The sequence below is a fragment of the Mustela putorius genome, unplaced genomic scaffold (assembly GCF_011764305.1).
Source record: "Mustela putorius furo isolate JIRA1106 unplaced genomic scaffold, ASM1176430v1.1 tig00003854_pilon_pilon_pilon, whole genome shotgun sequence".
Lineage (NCBI taxonomy): Eukaryota > Metazoa > Chordata > Mammalia > Carnivora > Mustelidae > Mustela > Mustela putorius.
The window spans coordinates 9,881,330-9,901,421 of NW_025422006.1; the positions used below are offsets into that span (position 1 = coordinate 9,881,330).

Sequence of the window (20,092 nt, forward strand, 5' to 3'; positions counted from 1 at the left end):
GGGGAAATGACATAGACAAAGCTATGGGGACAGGGACGTCCATAGTGCATAGAGGAAGCAAGGAACAGAAAAGCTGAACTGGAGGACAGGATTCCCCGCATGGTGGGATGGCAGAGGAGGTTGGGCAGATTCCCGGGATGGTTCAGCCTATGGAGAGGTTTGAATATGCATCAGATACTCAAAGATTTTGAGCAAGATGAGGTAAATGGTGAAGGTGATGGTTCAGGGAAGAGTCATCTAATGGCCAGGTATCACAGCGGATTACAGGGGAAAGAGAGAGGGAAAAAGACCTTTGCTAGAGTCTTATGACAGAGGCAGAGACATCGGACAAACAGTATCTTCCATGTTCTAGCAGAAATAAAATTTTTCTAGGACCTCTAGTGAGGACCAGTTCCTTAGTGCTGAGAGCTGCTAGGGGACTAAGTCAAGTTCCCCACCGATGATCATATTGGCCTCGCTACGGTTAAGAAAAGTAGCGCTATCTTTTCTAATCCGTATGTGCCAGACACTTTATAGACGTTATAGGGTGTATTCCTCATAACCTTACACATAACAGAGGACACTGGGCACATATGGGTTGAGACCTTAATCCAATATTATCACCATCCTGGTAGTAATCCAAGGAATAGTCAGTGGAAAACCTTGACCTACTTACAGAATTTCGTGTGGTTTGTTGTTGTTGCTCCTGTTCTTTCTTCAGATTCCTTTTGGTGGTGGGATCATCCTCTTGCCTGAGATCATGATAGTCTGTAGTCCTCATGCCGTGAGGACCTTTGACATTCTCCCTTGTGTTTTCGTGATGATTTTAATTTAAGTGTGTTTTCTAAAGGCTCGGGAGGGATATACTGTTGGGGTAAAAGCATAACTTCACATTCTTTTTGTGTGGCCTCTCACAGATAAATTTGGGCAGCGGGCGCTTGTGGGCAAGGTCTGCATGGATATGAACGCTACTGTTCCCGAGTACAAGGAAACCACCGAGGAGTCCATCAAGGAGACAGAGAGGTACATGGGTCTTGGGGCGGTCCCTCTGAGGCACTGATGGAGCGAGAGATGGAGAGAGGCAACTCTGTGAACCGGGCCCATAGGCACATACGCACTGTGTGGGTTTGCCCTTCTTTATGTAGGTGGTCTAAAGAAAATGGTGCATGTCAATACCATTTTGAAGCCTCTGGGAACTTGCTATAGGAATCCTGTGGTGAATCCCTTTGTGAAATGAAGGATTCTTTTTATTTTTTTTTTTAATTAAAAAAAAATTTTTTTTTTAAGATTTTATTTATTTATTTGACAGACAGAGATCACATGTAGGCAGAGAAGCAGGCAGAGAGAGAGGAAGGGAAGCAGGCCCCCTGCTGAGCAGAGAGCCCAACATGGGACTCCATCCCAGGACCCTGAGATCATGACCTGAGCGGAAGGCAGCGGCTTAACCCACTGAGCCACCCAGGCGCCCCTGAAGGATTCTTTTTAAAAGTTAATGATTTACCTTTATTACAGATGGAGGTTTCTCCTGCAAATCGAACTTGCTTTTTTTTTTTTTTTAAAAAGGTTTTATTTATTTATTTGGCAGACAGAGATCACAAGTAGGCAGAGAGGCAGGCAGAGAGAAGAGAGAGGGGAGGAAGCAGGCTCCCTGCTAAGCAGAGAGCTTGATGCAGGGCTCAATCCCAGGACCCTGGGATCATGACCTGAGCCGAAGGCAGAGGCTTTAACCCACTGAGCCACCCAGGCGCCCGAATTAAACTTGCTCTAAGTGTATGGTCTGTGCTTCAGATTCCTTTTGGTGGCGGGATCATCCTCTTGCCTGAGATCATGAGCTTCTGTTATATTTTTTTAGGTTACATTGGGATAGTCTGTGGATCCCAAAAGTACCTTATCTACATTTATTTTTCTTTAATGGTTTTCTTTAATGGCTTTAATTTCCTTTCTTTAATGGCTTTTCCATAGTCCCTGAGCGTTTGATTTGACAAGGAATTGCATTGTCTGACAGTTGACATCCAAGAGTAATAGAAGAACATTCTTTACTTGTAAATCTTCCCCAAGACCTAACCTGTCCTGATGCAACTTTTGGAAGCCCAACTTTCTACAATTCCAAACCTCCTTCACCTTAACTGTGTCCTCTGGAAAGGATGGCTTAGGAACCACCATGTGCTCACAGAAGGACCCAAGCATCACCTTCCTCTTACCGTTGGCCACATGCTGAACTTGTCTACGGATGTGTGTTTGTGGTCATAGCAAGCCTTAATCCACATTTTATTCTGAAACAAAGGACCACCACAACACAGAAAGCTAGCTAGTAAATGTTTTCGGTTGGGGCACAAACCACTGTTTCATATGCTCTGCGGATACCACCATTTCTGATTGCCGCCCTCATCCCACCTGGTCTCGTTCCTCAACACCCACCCCAGCCCCCCGACCTGCCCTCTCCATTTCACAGCCATCTCTGGCCTCTTCCAACAGCCTTACTCCATCATCTGTGCTCATAGAGCCCTACGCTTCGAAATGCCTCCAGGTGCATAGGATGCCAGTGATCCAGTATCCACAGAGCATAGCATCCTGCAATATTTCCCCAAATAGAACTTAAGCCAGTGGAATGGCTTGAGTGATATGGGAATACTCATGAACAGCGCAGCTGATGTTAGGGGGGTAAAATTGCATTTCCCTGTGATTTTGCACTCTATCTCTCTGGCTGCAAATGAGAAAGCCGAGTAATTACTACTCGTTAATCTTTAATTAGTGCTGGGGAAACATGTATGGCGTTAGAAATGTTTGCATGGAAATTAAGACATGTAAGGATCATGTTTTCACCCTTTTAAAAAATCTATTTAAAAATGCCAAAATTTTCTATCTTAGCCATTTGTTGCTTTATTTCAGATTTGTGTCACGGATGCTCCAAAAGAATGTAAGTAAGCTTGTTCCCAGCTTGGTTTTGGATTGCTTTTGTGTCATTTGTAAGATTGGCTATTAAGTTGTTTGGTAAAGATTAGTCTGTGTGTGTTTGGCTTACTCCATGCATGCAGAAATATTTCCCCAGAGCCTTCGACTATTTTTACATTGGATCCATCAACTCAGCTCTGTGCGATCAGGCTTCAGTGGTTTTTCCCTTCCTTTTCTCTGGAACCTTCTAATCACACAGGACTGGTCCCTGGGGAGGTGAGAGAGGCCTTCACGGATGTGGACAGATTGGAGGCAAGGGGAAGTTGGCTACATCAGCATTGGCTCTGGCCTCTTGTACAGCCTGATCTGGTCTAGAGCACGGGTGATGTCCACCGTGATGCCCCAGGCGTTGGCCGCCTTGGTCCCTAATGTGTGGTATGTCACATGGCCTGCAGACTCTCAGCCAGCCACTCCTCTCTGCATTGCCCTGGTGTTGGTGAGCCTACAGAGGCATTATCGGTTCCTCCCCCCCACTCCCAGCAGGCCAGTTCGTAGCTCCGTTGTGCAATCTCTTAGATTGGCAAGCCAGACCCTTCCCTTCCCACCTTTTTTGAAGTCTCATTGGAAACTGTGAGAACCCTATTACTGTCAGTCTAATCTCAGGAGAACTAGGTGAAGCTTTGTGGGTCCTCACGCTCACCCTCTTTTGAGCCCTTCTGTCCTGCTCAGCCTTCACCTTGGGTGACACTAGAGCCAGTGCTACCCCCAAACATCCTGAAGGAGGCCATGGCCAGTACTCCTCCCTAAGATGTAGATGGGGAATAGGCCACCACTTCTCTCTGAGTCTCCCCATATCAGCCCCCTTTAGAAATTCTTCTGCTTCCCATTTCTCTCCAGGAAGGCCACCCAGTCGAGGCCTCGTCTGAACCTTACATGGATATAGGACTGGGACTATCTGTCATTTGAGACAGGATCTTCTTCCACTGAACTTGGCGCTGTAGAATATTCTCTCTCTTGTCCTCAGCCAGGAGCTGTTTTCATGAGACCCGCTGCTTCCACTTACTCTTAGAATGGGGGACTATCCCCCTAAATGAAGATATGAAATTATCATGTTGTATGATCTGCATGTTGGGGTATGTCACACATTCACGATAGCTATAGTTTCCTTATCAGTTTTTTCTTTAAATTATTTCCAGTATTCTAGAGTGAAGCCCATAGTGACACCACGTTTTTCCCTTTCCTGCTCCGACACTTTGTTGAGTAAACTGGGAAACATGGCGAAGACTCATAATTTGCATATTCAGGTGGGTGTTTTTCTCCTGTTTGTGCCCCTGTCCAGACCTGCAAGACTTTTTAGTACCCTAAATTCTGGCAGTCCTCTCTAGTTCTTCTTCTGAGATTTCCTAGAGAAATAACATCATAAGATAGGAAGGCCTCTTATAGATGTCACCTAAATCCATTTCTTTAATTTCTCAGATAAGAAACTTAAAATTCCTTTAACACCGCTGCTGCCTCCCCCCGCCCCCACACCTCTCTGATCAGACTTAGAAAGACAAGACAAGGACGTCATCTGTAACAAAGCCAGATCGATAGATAACACACTGGTTACCTGTTCTCCCTGGGATAAATTTAATTTGTTTCTTTCCTACTTCTCTCTTTTATTTGATCCTTTCCTCAGTGTTCTAGTCTTTCATTTTTGGAGGAACCACCTATTATTTGAAAAGCAAAAAGAACCTAATTTCTACCTTACAGAAATGCATTTAAAAACCCTTTTGTTCTGAGTTTCTTAATTTAAAAATCAGGAACAAGAAAGTATATCTTACTTTGTCATTAAATGGTTGCGATTTGGGACTGAAACACTTTTTAAAGCTTCCAGCTGGGTTAAAATTGGAAGTTGCGGTCTCCCCTTTCCCCACCCAAGCTTCATGACGGATTGCACTAAAATTTTCCCTCTTAAGAGTTGACTATCTTGGGGTGCCTGGGTGGCTCCGTGGGTTAAAGCCTCTGCCTTCGGCTCAGGTCATGATCTCAGGGTCCTGGGATCGAGCCCCATATTGGGCTCTCTGCTTGGTGGGAGCCTATTTCTTCCTCTCTCTCTGCCTGCCTGTCTGCCTACTTGTGATCTCTGTCTGTCAAATAAATAAAATCTTAAAAAAAAAAAAAAAAGAGTTGACTATCTTACAACAAAGGGCAAGGTAGGGGAAAGGCAACACGTTGATTCTTTATCATGATGGAGGGTGTCTTGTTTTGTTTTCTTGATAAGATTTATTTTGTTGGGGCTCATTAACTATTCTTGTCATCTCCTCCCCCCTTTGGGGGGTACTGTGACATTTGGTGTGTTTTTTTGGTAAGACTTTATTTGTTTATTTCTCAGAGAGAGAGCACAAGCAGGGGGAACAGCAGGCAGAGGGAGAGGGAGAAGCAGGCTCCCTGCCAAGCAGCAAACCTGATGCGGGGCTCCATCCCAGCACCGTAGGACCATGACCTGAGCAGAAGGCAGACGCCTAACCAGCTGAGCCACCCAGACGTCCCAACATTTGTATTTTTTATTCAATCCCACACAGTCATAGGGGAGGAAAAAGTTTCCCTGACTTACTTAGAGTCCCTGGCCGGGTCCGAACACTAACTTGACAAAGACCATAGGAGAAAAGCATACAAATCTATTTAATAGAAGTTTTACATGATAAGGAGCCTTCATAAGGAAATGAAGACCCAAAGAAAGACATAGGAGCATTTGTAGGTTAGGTTTGGTGACAAGTGCCCAGTCATGGGGGCATATAATGTTTGGATTCTTTGGAGGCATCCCTTTGGCTTAGGAGATAAGGATGCTCCTTTCCTTCAAGGATAGGGTGGTCCCCCCTCACATACGAGCTTTATGATCTGTTTCAGGGAGGAGAGTGGGGGGAGGTCAGAATGACCTTCAGCTATTTCCCTTCAGCTGAAAATACGCATTGTGCCCTGGTGCCATATTTGGAGGCTGTGTTTCGAACTCCGTGAACACAAAACAAAATCGAGTGCTGGGGGTAAAAGCATGTGTGCCTACATTGGCTCAAATTTATCAAAGTGAAAAGAATCATCGGGATATCCTTTTTTCTCTTCAGATGCCCATGCATTTCTTCAGTGGTCTAGATTTCCTCCAGGCGAGCATAGAACTCACCCTCTAGGTGGAACACTCTATGTTTAGAACATTACTGTTTTTTCTCTGATTTCTTTGGCGCACACTTTACGTCATGGAGAAGAGGAAATGGCGCTGCTGTTCTTGGAAGTGGCAACTTGATCATGAGTTTTTTCGCATTATATGTACTCATTACCAGTTGGTCTGGAAGGATTTTTGTTTTAGGCAAGGGTGTGGGGTGGTTACACTTAAGTGTTGTGTCTCTGAGGCTTTATGGTGCCCTCAAGGAAAGGTTGGTGTGGGAGCCAGGACTCATTTGTTTTGACTGGGCGTGGAATTTTATGGGCTCTTTTTCTGGTGATGGCAGGATTGTCTAGCTGTTATTTTCTAAACCATTTTCTGTAGAAGAACTCATTCTGGAGGCAGATGAAGGGGACAGAATGAGGACAGGGCTCTAGAGTCCCAATCTTTGCTTCTTCCTGAGAGGAAACCTGTTTATGCCTTTTACATATTGTATTTCTATATATTTTTATATGGAGAACATACTCAGAGCTGAAAGAGTTTAGAAAATTACTCCTTTAAACCAACCCTTATATTTGAGATGTGAGAATATAAAGACCCAAAGGAAAGAACTGACTCACCCCAAGACCCATAACCAGGCTCAGAACTTGGGCTAACATTCAGCTCTCCTTGTTCAAATTCCAGGTTTCTTATGAGTGAACCATGCTATCTGTCCTTTTAGAGCCACGAAACTCTTTTCTTAAATGGCCAGATGGGAAGAAGCAAGTTCCCACAAATAGCTAGGTTCAAGTACTCTCTTCAAGTACTTTTTTTTTTATTCCCACTAGCTATAGAAAGAATGTAACATGGGTTAAGGTTAAGGCTAGAACATTCCATATTCATGTAATTATCATGTTCACATTCATAGTTTCTTTTTCATATAGATGTGGTATGTATATAATATGTATAATTGTTTTCAGTAAAACCCATGTAGCATCTTCGTTGTGTTACCTGGCAAGTAGACACCATTCATACCATTTTTGGGGTAGGAAGTATAATTTCTAATGGTATTTCACATTAGAAAATTGAAAATATTACTTCTTTTCTTGTAGAGCCATATAAGTGAAACTGTAGATGAAGTTGACGCTGTGAAGAACTTATTTCAAGATTATAAAAACTACACAGATGTGTACGATAGGAACAATCTTCTGACAAACAAGGTACGTTGCGTATCATGACATAATCTGTATCATGGAGGGGGTACTTATCTATGTTTTAAAATCTCAGTAAATCTCAGTATTTGGGGGGCAGCGGGAAATAAAATGAAATAATAAATAAAATCTCAATGGTAATCCTCAGATTTTTCCAATATGTGCGCATTTCCCAAACTAGAGTAAATTCCAGTGCACAGTTAAAAATCGGCCTGCAGTTTAATCCCAGTAAATAACTCTCAAGGCTTCTTTGAGGGTGAGTTTGTCTCTTGGTCCAAGGACGTTTTGTCAGTATCCATTAGAATGTAAATGCACATTCCCTTGAGTTAGCAGATGCATTTCTAAGGATCCGTTCTGTAAGGAATATGAATAGGAATGTTTACTCATGTGGAAGTTAGGAAGTGTCTATCAGTGGGGGATTGTTCAGTTTACAGAGCATCTGTAATTGAAATTTTATCCGGCATTCACAAGAGTGATGTATACAGGCTTACAAGGAAGAATGTCTACAGGGTATTGTTTGCTGTGTGTGTATAGATATGTGGGTACATGCCTACTTAGAAAGCAGTATCTGGGGTGCTGGGTGGTTCTGTTGGTCAAGCATCTGACTATTGATTTGGGCTCAGGTCCTGGTCTCCGGGTCTAGGGATCAAGCCCGGCCTCTGGCTCGGTGCTGAGTATGAAGCCTGCTTGGGATTCTCCCTCTTCTTTTCCCTCTGCTCCTCCCCACTTACGCATTCTTTCCCTCTCTCTGTCTCTTAAAAAAAATAATTATCTGGAATACAAACATTGACTATTAAATGTGATCCACCTGAGGGAGAAAACGGGACTAGTTAGTCTTTATTTTTAGACACTGTGGTAATGCTTAAAAAAAAAAATGAGTGTATAATACTTTCATAATTAAATAATTTCACATTAATTAAAACTAATATAGTGGGGAGACCCTTCGTTAAAACAATATACCCCTTGGCCTTGGGCCTTGGCCTTCAATGACTCGTACAAACTGCATGGAGAGTTGAATCTACTGCAGCAAATAAATTCTTCGGGACTGTGAAGGGAGGGCTGACTATGACTAATTTGAAAGGTTAATACTCTACATAGATCTTGTAAATGCTACACCGTAATTTTCAGCCTTCTCTACGTATATTTCCATGTGATTAATAAGTCAACCTGCCATTTGCATGTTAATTCTATTTGCACAGAGCTTGGGAAAATTTTATTTACTTATTTACTTTTTAAGATTTTATTTATTTATTTGACAGAAATCACAAGTAGGTAGAGAGATGGGGGGTGGTGAGGGTGAAAAGCAGCTCCCCGCTGAGCAGAGAGCCCTTTGCAGGGCTCCATCCCAGGACCCTGGGATCATGACCTGAGACGAAGGCAGAGGCTTTAACCCACTGAGCCACCCAGGTGCTCCAGGAAAATTTTATTTTATTAATAATTCTTTGGTCACTGAACTGTGCCTCCCAAAGGAGAAAAGCTATTAGAAACAGGTTTTGTGCTGAAGGAAGAAGAATTTTGAAAGAGTGAAGCTTTTTTTTTAAAAATTTTAATTATTTTCATTTGAGTAGAGTTGACACACAGTGGTACATGAGTTTCCAGTGTACAACGTAGTGACTCAACTTTTCTGTGTTATGCTATGCCCATGACAAGTTCACTACCATCTGTCACCGTACAACCTACCACCATCGACTCTATTTCCTAGGCTGTGCCTTTTAGTCCCATAATGTATTCATTCCATCACCGGAAGCCCACGTCTCCCGCTCCCCTTCACCTATTTTGCACATCCCCCCACACCTTCCCTTCTGCATCCGTTTGTTTTCCGTGTTTACAGATCTGGTTCCGTTTGCTTGTTAATTTTTCTTTGTTTTAGATTCCACATGTAAGTGAAATCATGTGGTATTTGTCTTTCTCTGACTTATGTCACTGAGCCTAATAACTTAGCATAATGCCCACAAGGTCCGTCCATGTTGTTGCAAATGGCATGATCTCATGTTTTGTTATTGCTAAGTAATATTACACACTGTATTTATACCACAAGGAAGACTTAACTCCTATTCAGGAAAACCCACAAATATCATCAGGACTAAACAGAGAAGTGTCATATGTGGGCAGTGCCTGCCTTCTTGGATCGACTTCATCTTCCAAATTAATGCATATAAAATATTATATTTCCTAATTTTTGTGAAAATATAAATATGGGTGGTAAAACAGCTTATTTGGTTGTGCCAACTATATTCCAATTTTAAAAAGACCTAAAAAATAGGTAAATAAAGATTATTTGCTTTTTGGGGCTCCTGGGTGGCTCAGTGGGTTAAAGCCTCTGCCTTCAGCTTAGGTCATGATCCCGGGGTCCTGGGATCGAGCCCCACATCGGGCTTTCTGTTCAGCAGGGAGCCTGCTTCCTCCTCTCTCTCTGCCTGCCTCTCTGTCTAATTGTGATCTCTGTCTGTCAAATAAATAAATAAAATCTTTTTTAAAAAAAGATTATTTGCTTTTGTTTATCAAGAGCATCAGTGCCTGTATTTCACTAGGAGCAGAAATGAGAACAACTCTTTCCAGGATTACGCCTACAGCTTCCATGTGCTGACAAAGAAAAGCTTACTTCTAGAAAGTTCTGATTAAGATAGAAGCAAACACAGCCCCACCAGCTGCTCGCCATGTAGAATTAGGAAATAAAGTAGCGTGCCTCAAGGCAACAATGTATCTTTGAGCTGGATGGATATCCCAGCCTGTAGACCCCCTGGACCCTTGTGATTTTATAGACCTTTTTGGAGGGGTAACTTGTACACAGGGATTTTCAACATACAAGTAATCATAAATGCTCTTGGGAAGAGGCTTATAGATAAGTCACAGCTTCAGTCTGCACCTGTGACATCTTGCTGGGAGTCGAGACTAAGGGAAACATTTTTAAGTGGCAGACTCCACACAGGACACTCTTCTCTCCAGACAGTGATGGCACACGGCTGCTACCTTTCAGCAGAAGAGCTGCAGGTGTTCAAGGAGCGGGGAGCAGCCATCGCCCATTGCCCCAGTTCTAACTTATCGTAAGTAGACAATCATCGGTCGGTCAATGGTGAGTGTTTGGGTTGCGAATTAGCAGCCCAGATACCTTCAGTTTTCTCAGCCCTGCCTCCAGGGTCCCCCCTTTGAAAGTTCTGTTTAATTGGGACAGGAACCAGGTAGATGCACCAAGGCCAACCTCTGCTTCAGTGGGGAGAAAGAGCACTCAGTAGAGGACATTTATTGCAGAGTATGCATTTGAAGAACGCAGCATCTCTTAAAATTTCTGTGTTTGCCCAAAATGGGACAATAGGAAGTACAACAGAAAGAGTTCAAAACCTCCAGCATTTCAGGGTTTGCAACTAAGGACCGCTAGAAAGCATATGCCAGCCGGCCGTTCCAGAGAGAGGGTACTGACTTCCCATTACTTCGCATGCTCTGCGGTCAGGAGAAGGTGCCACAAGCCAGTGTCCGACAGTGTATACCGTGCTGCCGGATCCAACAGGACACCAGTTCACAGAGGAGGGACCATGTCCTGTTGTAATTCCCTGGAAGCTTTATTTATAACTAGTTTTCAACCCTTTGAAAGGTCATAGATCTGTGAGTCAGATGGAAATGATGGCCTGTATTTTCAGAAAAAAAGCTCACAGATATAGAAACATTACATCTCCTTTCAGGGAATTCATAGATCCCATGATACGGATCCATGGGTGCCAAGTTAAGAACCCATGCTCCAGGATTCGATACAGAAAGGATCTCACTTCCGGTGCTAGTTGATAGAGAATAGAGTTCCTCCCACTTGGAAGCAGGTTGAGATGGATCATTCATGTGTTCATTCAGCAAATTTATTTCGCTTCTGCTAGGTTTTAGGTTTTTTGAGGGTTACTTTGTATCCTCTGTTCTTTTGAGTTCTTGCGGACCATGAGACCACTCATGTACAAGTAGTTCATGTGCAGGTGATTTCAGGACGTCTGTGGGTAAGACAGAGAAGGCAAGGGGGTCAGTAAGAGCACTGCCAGCTTACCACTGTGGGCTCCTGCAGTTTAATTCTTCCAGAAACCTCGGGGAACCAAAACATACCTCAAAGTCATTCTGCCTTCAGGGTGAGGAAGCGGGGGTAGTTATTCCCACACACCTATCAGTGATTTGTGGAGGGCTTCTGGGTGAGGTGAAGAGGTACAAATTCCCTAGAACTCCTGACCTTCTGAGAACAAGGACAGAGCAGGCTCTGTGATGGGGAAAGAGCCCCTAGGTAGAGTAGGAGGTGTTGGCAGTTGGAAGTGTAGGGAGTTGGCCAGCAAAAAGAGATGTATGTCAGATAGAAGCAGAGGAAAGACATGAGAGCCACAGAGCTATATTTCTGGTGCGTTTTTGAGAGGTTTCAGAGCCTTCAGGTTTTCAAACATTACGTGGTCACACATGACAGGGAATCTGGCCTATGTATGGCTGTGACCATAGGGAAAGAATTTAACATTTCCGGGGTTAGTTACACAATATCTAAATTAAAATATGATACAGTTTTGCAAATTGAAGTTAGAGGTTCAATTTCCTTATGGGTACGTTTTTGTTTAGATGGTCACTGTTATTCTTTCTCCAACAACTTTGATCTATTGCGCGTGCGCCGGGGATTTGACAGTGGTACTTACGTGCGTCTTCAAGGAGACCACTGTGACCTTTGCCTCTTCTCAGATTTCTAAGAAACGCTTTGGTTTTCCTTTGATTCTAGAGAAAGGCAGCGCGTCTAGTAAGCTCAGGGTCATAATGTCCGGAATTCAGTCTGGAACCTTCTCTCCTAGCTTCTGCGGTCCTCAGCCACAGCCTGCGAACAGTCAGGTCCTGACTCATCAGCCTGCACCCCCTTTCCCAGTAGTACCCTCCTTTGATTTCCCAAGTCACTACTCATTCAGGGTAACAAAGTATCCCAGACACAGGAAAGACAATGTTTTGCAATTTCTACTTTTGAACATAGAAGGATGAGTTTATTAAAAATGAAAACAAAAACAAAAAACACTGAAGAACAGTAGATTTTTGCATGAATGACAAGATTGAATTCCTTCATTTATTTTTCCTTACAAATGATCCTATTTTCCTTCTGTTTCTTGCTGCTTTATACCCTGCTGAGATTAAGCTCAACCCAATAAGCAGAGCTCCTTTATGATAGTTTTTTTTTTTTCACTTCGGGACTTAGATGATCTGATTTGACTAATGTGTTTGTGTCAACATGAGAGCTTTTATGACGGGAAACACAATTTTAGTGAAATCACTGCCATTATTGTTGGTGTCCTTTTTTTGTTGGAAACACATGCGTCTCCTTGTCCTGACTATTTCCTCTTTCTACAGGCTCAGCAGCGGCTTTCTCAATGTGCTCGAAGTCTTGAAACATGAAGTGAAAATAGGGCTGGGTACAGGTCAGTAGTTTGCCATTTGGACATGGGCAAAGTGGTTGAGCATAACTTTATGATGTGACTAATTTCCAGGTAACAGTTTAAAGAATTCGTTTTCTTATCTGGTAGTCCTATCTCCAGCTAATAAAATGGTGGGAAGGCAGCAGTAAGAAACTATATGGAAAGGGAGAAGTTTTAATGATGCTAACCTCCTGAGGGCCATCGGGGATTGCTTGACAAAGGGTAAATCCTTCTAAGGTGTTGTAGAGTTTTATTGTTTTGGTTTTGTTGTTGGTTGTTGTTTAAGTCCTTTATTTCTTTCCCCCCTTTTGTTTGGTCCCTCTGGCTAGGTTTTGATGGTTTGGATTCATATGGTCTTAGTTTTCTGTAACTCAGTCATTACAGAAACCATCTCAAAAGAAAATTATTTGACCTTGCCATGGGGAGCAGAGATTCGGTCTATGCCAGCATTGAGAATTTGGAGATATATTAAGAACTTGCTTTGCTTTTGATCAGTGTTTAACAAAATGAGATTCCAACTCCCACAGGCAGTCTGTTGTTTGCTGGGATGAAGGACATCCTAGGTGGCTGATGAATTAGTGGTGCCTTTTTTTTCCCCCCACAATACATTTTAATTGTTTTTCCTGACTGTGTGCAGTGTGGCTCACTTTGAAAGTATGAGACAGGCCCAAATGCATAGGCATATCTCCTGTGAACCTTTTATTTCTGTGTATGAATAACTAAAAAAATTTTTTTAAATGGGTATGGGGCACAAGGATTTATTTTCATTCTTGATGCATTTACCTTCCTGATACTTAAGAGCATTGGGATGTTTGCATAATGGCGAAGATGGTTGTCATCTTTTCTTGCAATAATTCACACGTCAGTTTTATACCAGCAATGTCGGGAAGATATACAATAAAATGAAATGACTTATTAATATTTTTAAGGAGGTGTGCTAGATTAGATGTTCACTCCCATTTTATGTGAGTCAAAAGAATTATGATTTTTGAAAAATTCTCATGTAAGACACCAATCATTGAGACCATGGTAATACTTGGATATAGTCACAGGTGTTAAGCTAGTTATTTTATCATCAGAGAAAAGCTTTAATGAATAAGAAAAAACACGGCCAAGAATTTTTGTTACACACTAGTCTATTAATGAAAAATTTTGTAGATAGCCAAAAATCAGGTAGGTATTTCTTTCCATTTTTCTAGGATTTTGTCCCCCTGACTTAAGTTCGTCACATGACTTCCAGTTCTTGACTTTGGGTTGTACAGTGGTGGATACAATGTTTAGGTAAAGCTCTTCACTTATTAGCTGTAAGACTTTGAGCAAATTTCCTTAATTTTCTAAGACTTCATTTCTCTAATTTCTGTAACAATAACAATAGTTACAACTACGTCTATCTTATAAGCTTATTTTGAGGCTTAATGAGAAAAAAGTGCATACAGAATGGTTATTAGCACATACTTGACACATTGCACTAGACTGGTTTAAAGGGAAGGAGCAATGCTGGTATATTGACCAAAGGTTTGATTAAATATGACATATTCACTTACGAACTGGGAGAATGCTGCTGCATTTTACATGGTTTCTGTTGCAATAGCCCCACTGCATTCCACTCTTTTTGAAACATGACCTTTAAATATCAACCTGCCTCTCTCCTGTAGGCTTCAGAAGATCATTTAACCCTATACTATGAGCCGGGAGTAGGTCCACAAGTAGTTTGTTCACTCTGTCTACAGCAAGTGGAGGCAGATCTGGACTTTCTCAATTATTAGATAGGAGAAACTCACATGAAGCTTAACAAAAGTATTGCAAAATCAGAGAAAGTCATATCAAAAAGAATGAGGTGTGCCTGGGTGGATCCAACTCTTGATTTCAGTTTAGGTCATGATCTCAGGGTCCTGGCATCGAGGCCCACATCAAGCTCCACAATGGGTATGGAAGCTGCTTAAGATTCTCTGTCTCCCTCTTCCGCTGCCCTCCTCCCCACTCACGTGCACATGCTCTCTCTCTCAAAAATAAAAACAAAAAAACCAATGAGAAGATGATCTTATCTCTGAAACTGACCTACCTCAGGGTTTAGAAGAAAAATCTCAGGAAATTGCCATCATCCTTGGAGTACAAGAAGACATGGTATATGAAAAGACCACAAGTCGTGATGGAAAAAGACATTTTAAAATGAAAGACGAAAACTGGGGGGAAAAAAGAGTGAGGAGCATGTAGACAATCCTACAGGACTGAGGGAGGGTAAATTTTACAACCACTTTGGAAAACTGTTTGGCTATTTCCTATAAAGTTAAATATACTTTGACATATGACCCACTAATTCCATTTGGGGGTATTTACCCTAGAGAAATGAGCACATATGTTTGCAGAAAGAGTTGTACACGAATGTTTATGCCAGGTGTATTTGTAATAGCCCCAAGCAGGAAACAATCCCAAATCCCGTGGACTGGGGAATGGATAAGCAAACTGTGGTGTAGTCCTAGAGTGGAATGCCACTCAGCATTCAGGAAAGTAGAAACCACTGATCTATGTGAAACAAAGGTAAATCCACAAATATTTTAAGTGAAAAAAGCCAGGCACAAAAGAGCACATGCTGTATATTTCCATATGCATGAAACCTAGGGACCAGTGGAGCTAACATTATGTTGATAGAAATCAGACGGTGGTTGCCAAGGATTGGGGATGGGGGCAGGGAGAGCAAATGACTGGAAGGGACTGAGAGAGAACTCGCTGGAGGGATGCAAATGTTCAACATCTTGTCTTTCTGAAAGGTAGTTAAATGGCTAGTATAATTGTTAGCATTCGTCAAACTAGAGTCAAACGGAGTTCTATGCATTTTATGTTGTCTTAATTATAACTCAACTTAAAAATAACAAACAGTGTAGGAAGCTATGAGTAGAACTATTGCAGAAAATTAAATCAATGATGTGGAAAACAACATCGACCAAAGATCGAAGGGGGTGTTTGAGAATGATCCACATGGAGCACAGAAAGAATAACAACACACAGTGGGGGTTTTCTGACCCAGGACCCAGAGCAAATGGAACAGAAGTTGTGAAGGATAAATCTTTTTTGAGCTTAAGAAAGAACCATGTATCATATTCAAAGAACTTAGCCTGTTCTATGCTAAATCGTAACTGATTGGTAAGATATTAGAATTACAAAGAAAAAGGAAAAAAACCCTGAAAACGGTAAGGCAGGGAAAAAAGTCAGTTATCAATAAAACAATTAAAAACCAGTTTGGTTTCGGGTGTTTTTGCTGGCATGAAAAATAGCAAGATCAAGAAAGAGTTTGGAGCCAAATCATTGTTACCCAAGCATATTATATTGGACGAGATCCTCCTTTGTTTGCAAAGGCAACACAATTCTCCAATATACAAAGTCTTGGAAAATATGCTCCCCATGAACTCTTTGAAAAAATTACTTGAAAATCTACAGCATTCAGTGGGTTGTAAGACAAAACAATGGGCCAAGGTCAAGGGAAATGAGGGGACAACAGCATATCAGGGAGGTCAGTTAAAATAGAAAGAAGATATAAAAAGTTGTAAAAGAGTTTAAAAAATGAAAGCAAAAATCAAAAATGTATCTTAAGAGAGCATATGTACAGTATTAAAGTAATACCTTAAAAACGTTAGCCGGCTGTGAGCCTTAAACTGCTCTCAAAAAATAAAGTCAGTAAACAACAACAACAACAAATATAAACACAATTCCGTCTAAAAGCTCTCCCTGAAAAATTATCATGAAGAAGTAGCTTTTAATTCCCAAAGTTCTCATCTGTATTAGAATAGAGCTAGATTGAGTTTTTAAGGGTATAGAACTGTGAGCTTGTTTGAAGTCTCATGTTATCCAAATTATCTTCGTAACTATGCAGGCATATTTCTGTGAGAGTGCAGGGAATATCCAGATAAGAGTTTCTTCTCTTAGCTTTATTAGCCATTTGGGCATTGCACTGGGTTGAACTGTGCACTCCTTACCCACCCCCATCCTCAAAGATGTCTACTGAACAAAATGTGACCTTATTTGCAATAAAGGTCTTTGCAGTTACAATTAAGGTAGAGATTTCAAGATGAAGTCATTCTGAATTAGGGTAGGCCCTAGATGCAATGATGAATGTCTTACCAGAGAAAATGAATGACACGTAAAGACAGAGAAGAAGGCCATTTGAAGGCAGGAGCAGATGTACCAGTATCATACTGCGGTAAGCCAAGGAACCGTTGCAGGAGCCTCCAGAAACTGAAAGCAGCAAGGAAGGATTCCTCCCTAGAAGCTCTGTAGGGATCACAGCCTTGCCAGCACTCGGATTTAACAATTCTGTCCTCCAAAACTGTGAAAGGATAGATTTCTACTATTTTAAGCTGCCACATCTGTAGTGATTTTTTGTAGGGACCCTAGGAAATGAATACATTGGACATGCATTTGATACTGATTGCAGGTTTTGAATTCTTTCAACTGTTAGTCTGTGTCTGTTCTGTGTCTAGATAAGATCTTTTCTTGGAAGTATATTCCAGACAGAGCGTCAGTCACTAAAACCCAAAAACCAATGTCATACACCTAATATCCCATTTATCGAATGAGGTTACTCTTGTGGCTTTATTTCATCTCCTGTAGATGTGGCTGGTGGTTATTCGGCCTCCATGCTGGATGCAATCAGAAGAGCAGTGATGGTTTCCAATATCCTTTTAATTAATAAGATCAACGAGAAAAGCCTTACCCTCAAAGAGGTCTTCAGACTAGCTACTCTTGGAGGCAGCCAAGGTAATGACCATTTTGTCTCTTTCTTTTTTTTTTTTTCTTTTTAAAGATTTTATTTATTTATTTGACAGACAGAGATCACAAGTAGGGAGAGAGGCAGGCGGAGAGAGAGGAGGAAGCAGGCTCCCTGCCAAGCAGAGAGCCCGATGTGGGGCTTGATCCCAGAACCCTGGGATCATGACCTGAGCCGAAGGCAGAGGCTTTAACCCACTAAGCCACCCAGGTGCCCCCATTTTGTCTCTTTCTTGAGCAGCATACAACCGCGCCAGTCTGTGTCCTCGGAAACAGTATGAATGCTCACGAGAGTGGCATCAGCAGGCACCCCTTATTCATACCCCAATGCTGCGTCTCATGTACCATACCCCAGATTTAGTGGGTAATGTTCAGACATGTGGTGGAGGTATCCTTTCTTCAGCAAGTCCCCTGTCTTTGGCAGAGGACATGTTCAACACACAATTATATTAATGCTTTGATGGATATTTGCAATGGCCCCATGTGAGTGAGTTTTTGAAAATCATCAGCTTTTTCCCACTGAGTCGAGTAACATGTTCTCTATTGGCCTGAGGGACGAGAGTAATGATATTCATAATAATAGTAAAAATAATAGCCAAGACTTAACTCTTACCAGGTAAGAGGCACTGTGCGTCATGCTTTCTGTATTGTGACTTCAACTTCACAACCGCTGCTAATTCCCCACGACCAGCGAGGCACCTGAGCGAGGCGTACACGGTTGTCAAGCTACAGAGTGCCCTGATTTGAATCCAGAAAATCTGGTGCCAGAGTGCAGGTTCCTACTTTTCCTCTGCAAACCCCAGCTTCAACTCTGCATTTTGTTGGTCTATTTAAGGACACTAATTACCCAAAGCTCTTTAAAAGGAAAAAGATGTAAAAGTGTAATTGATTGATATGTAAAGACTGCTTATCAGCTTTTTCCAGTTCTCACCTGTAACCATATTTTTAGGGGAAAAAATGGAAATTGGCAATTGTATTGCTTTTAGTCACTTCCGTATTTTAGTGTGATCTGGGTGGAAGATGGTGAACACAGCATGAAACTCAGGTAGCTATTAGGAAATGAAAACATCGAAACAGAGACAGTGTAGATATAGAGAGAGATTTATGGAAGATACCCAAGGTCTTAGAAAATGGAGGAGGATGGAAGCTGAGAGTGTCCTGGGAAGAGAAACCTTCTGGCTCTTTGGATGTTCTGGGCTATGATGAATGCCATAAAGAATATTTCAGGGGAAACAAGCAGAGGTCATGCTCTTTGCATTTTCTTAAGTCTTATGACTTTGTTTTCTAAAGTTCCAAGTTTTAAATCATCCATTTTTTAAAATTCCCCTTCCTTGTTGGTATTGTTGGCTCACTATCTGGTTTTCATGGTGCCAGTGGACTGGACTTAAGTGCCTTCTGTATTCTAGGCTCTCTGCGAGGTGCTTCATCGGGATCCTGTACGAGATCAAGCTGGCACGGGGTGCTTACCAAGTCATGTCTATCTTGCTGTGTAGCTTTTAGATCTAATTTCTGGACCCTGAGCTTACTGTGATGGAATTTCTTCTCCTAAGTGCGTGTCTCTGTGAGACTCTGAGTGAAATGAGACGACTGGATCACTGTTAAAATTGCAGCATGTCCCCAGCTTGTCACAGCCTTTCCCTTCACTCTCAAGACCAAGATGTGCATAAATCCCCTTCACAGGCACATGTGCTCCAAAGGCAGCGAGACTACATTTCCTGAAATGCATCTGAACTGCTTACCCGCCCTCCTGGGCCTCTCTGTAATAATCTGAATTTAGACCAATTTACAAATTTGTAAAAGCAGGTGTGCCTTTTTTGGGTTAGCACATGCCTGACCTTCCAGGCCTGAACAATCCGCTCAGTTAGTTGATACGTATATGTACCATCAAAACTCTGGCAAATGAAGCTGGTCATCTGACCTATTAAACACACAACAATTTTATGTTGAATACAGTCATTAAAAACTTCTATTTTGTTAAGCTTCTTTATCAAAGGCAAAAAGATTGTAATTGGCAAAGGAGGAGAGAATATCCAATGATTTTTCTACTACATTCGGTCCTTCCTACACAGTTAGTAGGAGTCACCTAACTGCCTTTAACATTTTCTAATTACTTTTGCACCCCTGTCTGCCTATAAGAGTTCTTTAGCTATAAAATCTTGTTCTTTTTCTGAGAATAAAAGAGTTACCCTTTAAACAATCTTTTAAGAACAAGTAGGGTTTCTTAATCAGTGCTTAGGGAACTGCCAAAAAATCTGCTGGATATCCATACAGGGAAAGAGAATGTACCAGATTGTGTCTAATGGAGGTACCTGATCCAATATTTTCACATCGACTCTATCTTGATGGGACAGAATTCAGCCAACACATGCAAAAATTCAAATAAACAATGGTGCCCTCCAGCTGGCCTTGCTTCCTCTTCGTAGCTCAGCGTGCACTCAGATTACAGGCTTTAAGGAGCTTTAGAGTTAATATCTTTATTGACTCGGAAAGCCAACTACTCCCATCTTCTGAAACTAAATCATAAATATGACAGATGTTCCTCCTTGACATCCGATATTCATGGAACATGAATTCTCGTTACAAGACGGATCAAGTCAATAAACAGTACTGACCTATTTTAGAAAACCATTCTTCCCTGGCAAGCAGAAAGTCCTTGAGGTTACCGAGAAATTGGTCTGCTTTCTAAAGCACTGGCACTCTTGAGTTAGGAGGACATACTTACTTTCAGA

At 41.9% G+C, this 20,092-nt stretch overlaps 1 protein-coding gene across 1 annotated transcript in view; it reads left to right on the forward strand.

Moving 5' to 3' along the window:
* Positions 1 to 20,092, forward strand: part of GDA (guanine deaminase) — a 75,632-nt gene that overhangs the window by 49,446 nt on the left and 6,094 nt on the right. Inside the window, exons 5-11 of the mRNA XM_004769209.3 lie at positions 897 to 1,002; positions 2,869 to 2,896; positions 4,068 to 4,175; positions 7,099 to 7,206; positions 10,144 to 10,241; positions 12,538 to 12,605; positions 17,208 to 17,354. Of these exons, the coding sequence (XP_004769266.1) occupies positions 897 to 1,002; positions 2,869 to 2,896; positions 4,068 to 4,175; positions 7,099 to 7,206; positions 10,144 to 10,241; positions 12,538 to 12,605; positions 17,208 to 17,354 (663 nt within the window). The remainder of the gene's footprint in view (positions 1 to 896; positions 1,003 to 2,868; positions 2,897 to 4,067; positions 4,176 to 7,098; positions 7,207 to 10,143; positions 10,242 to 12,537; positions 12,606 to 17,207; positions 17,355 to 20,092) is intronic.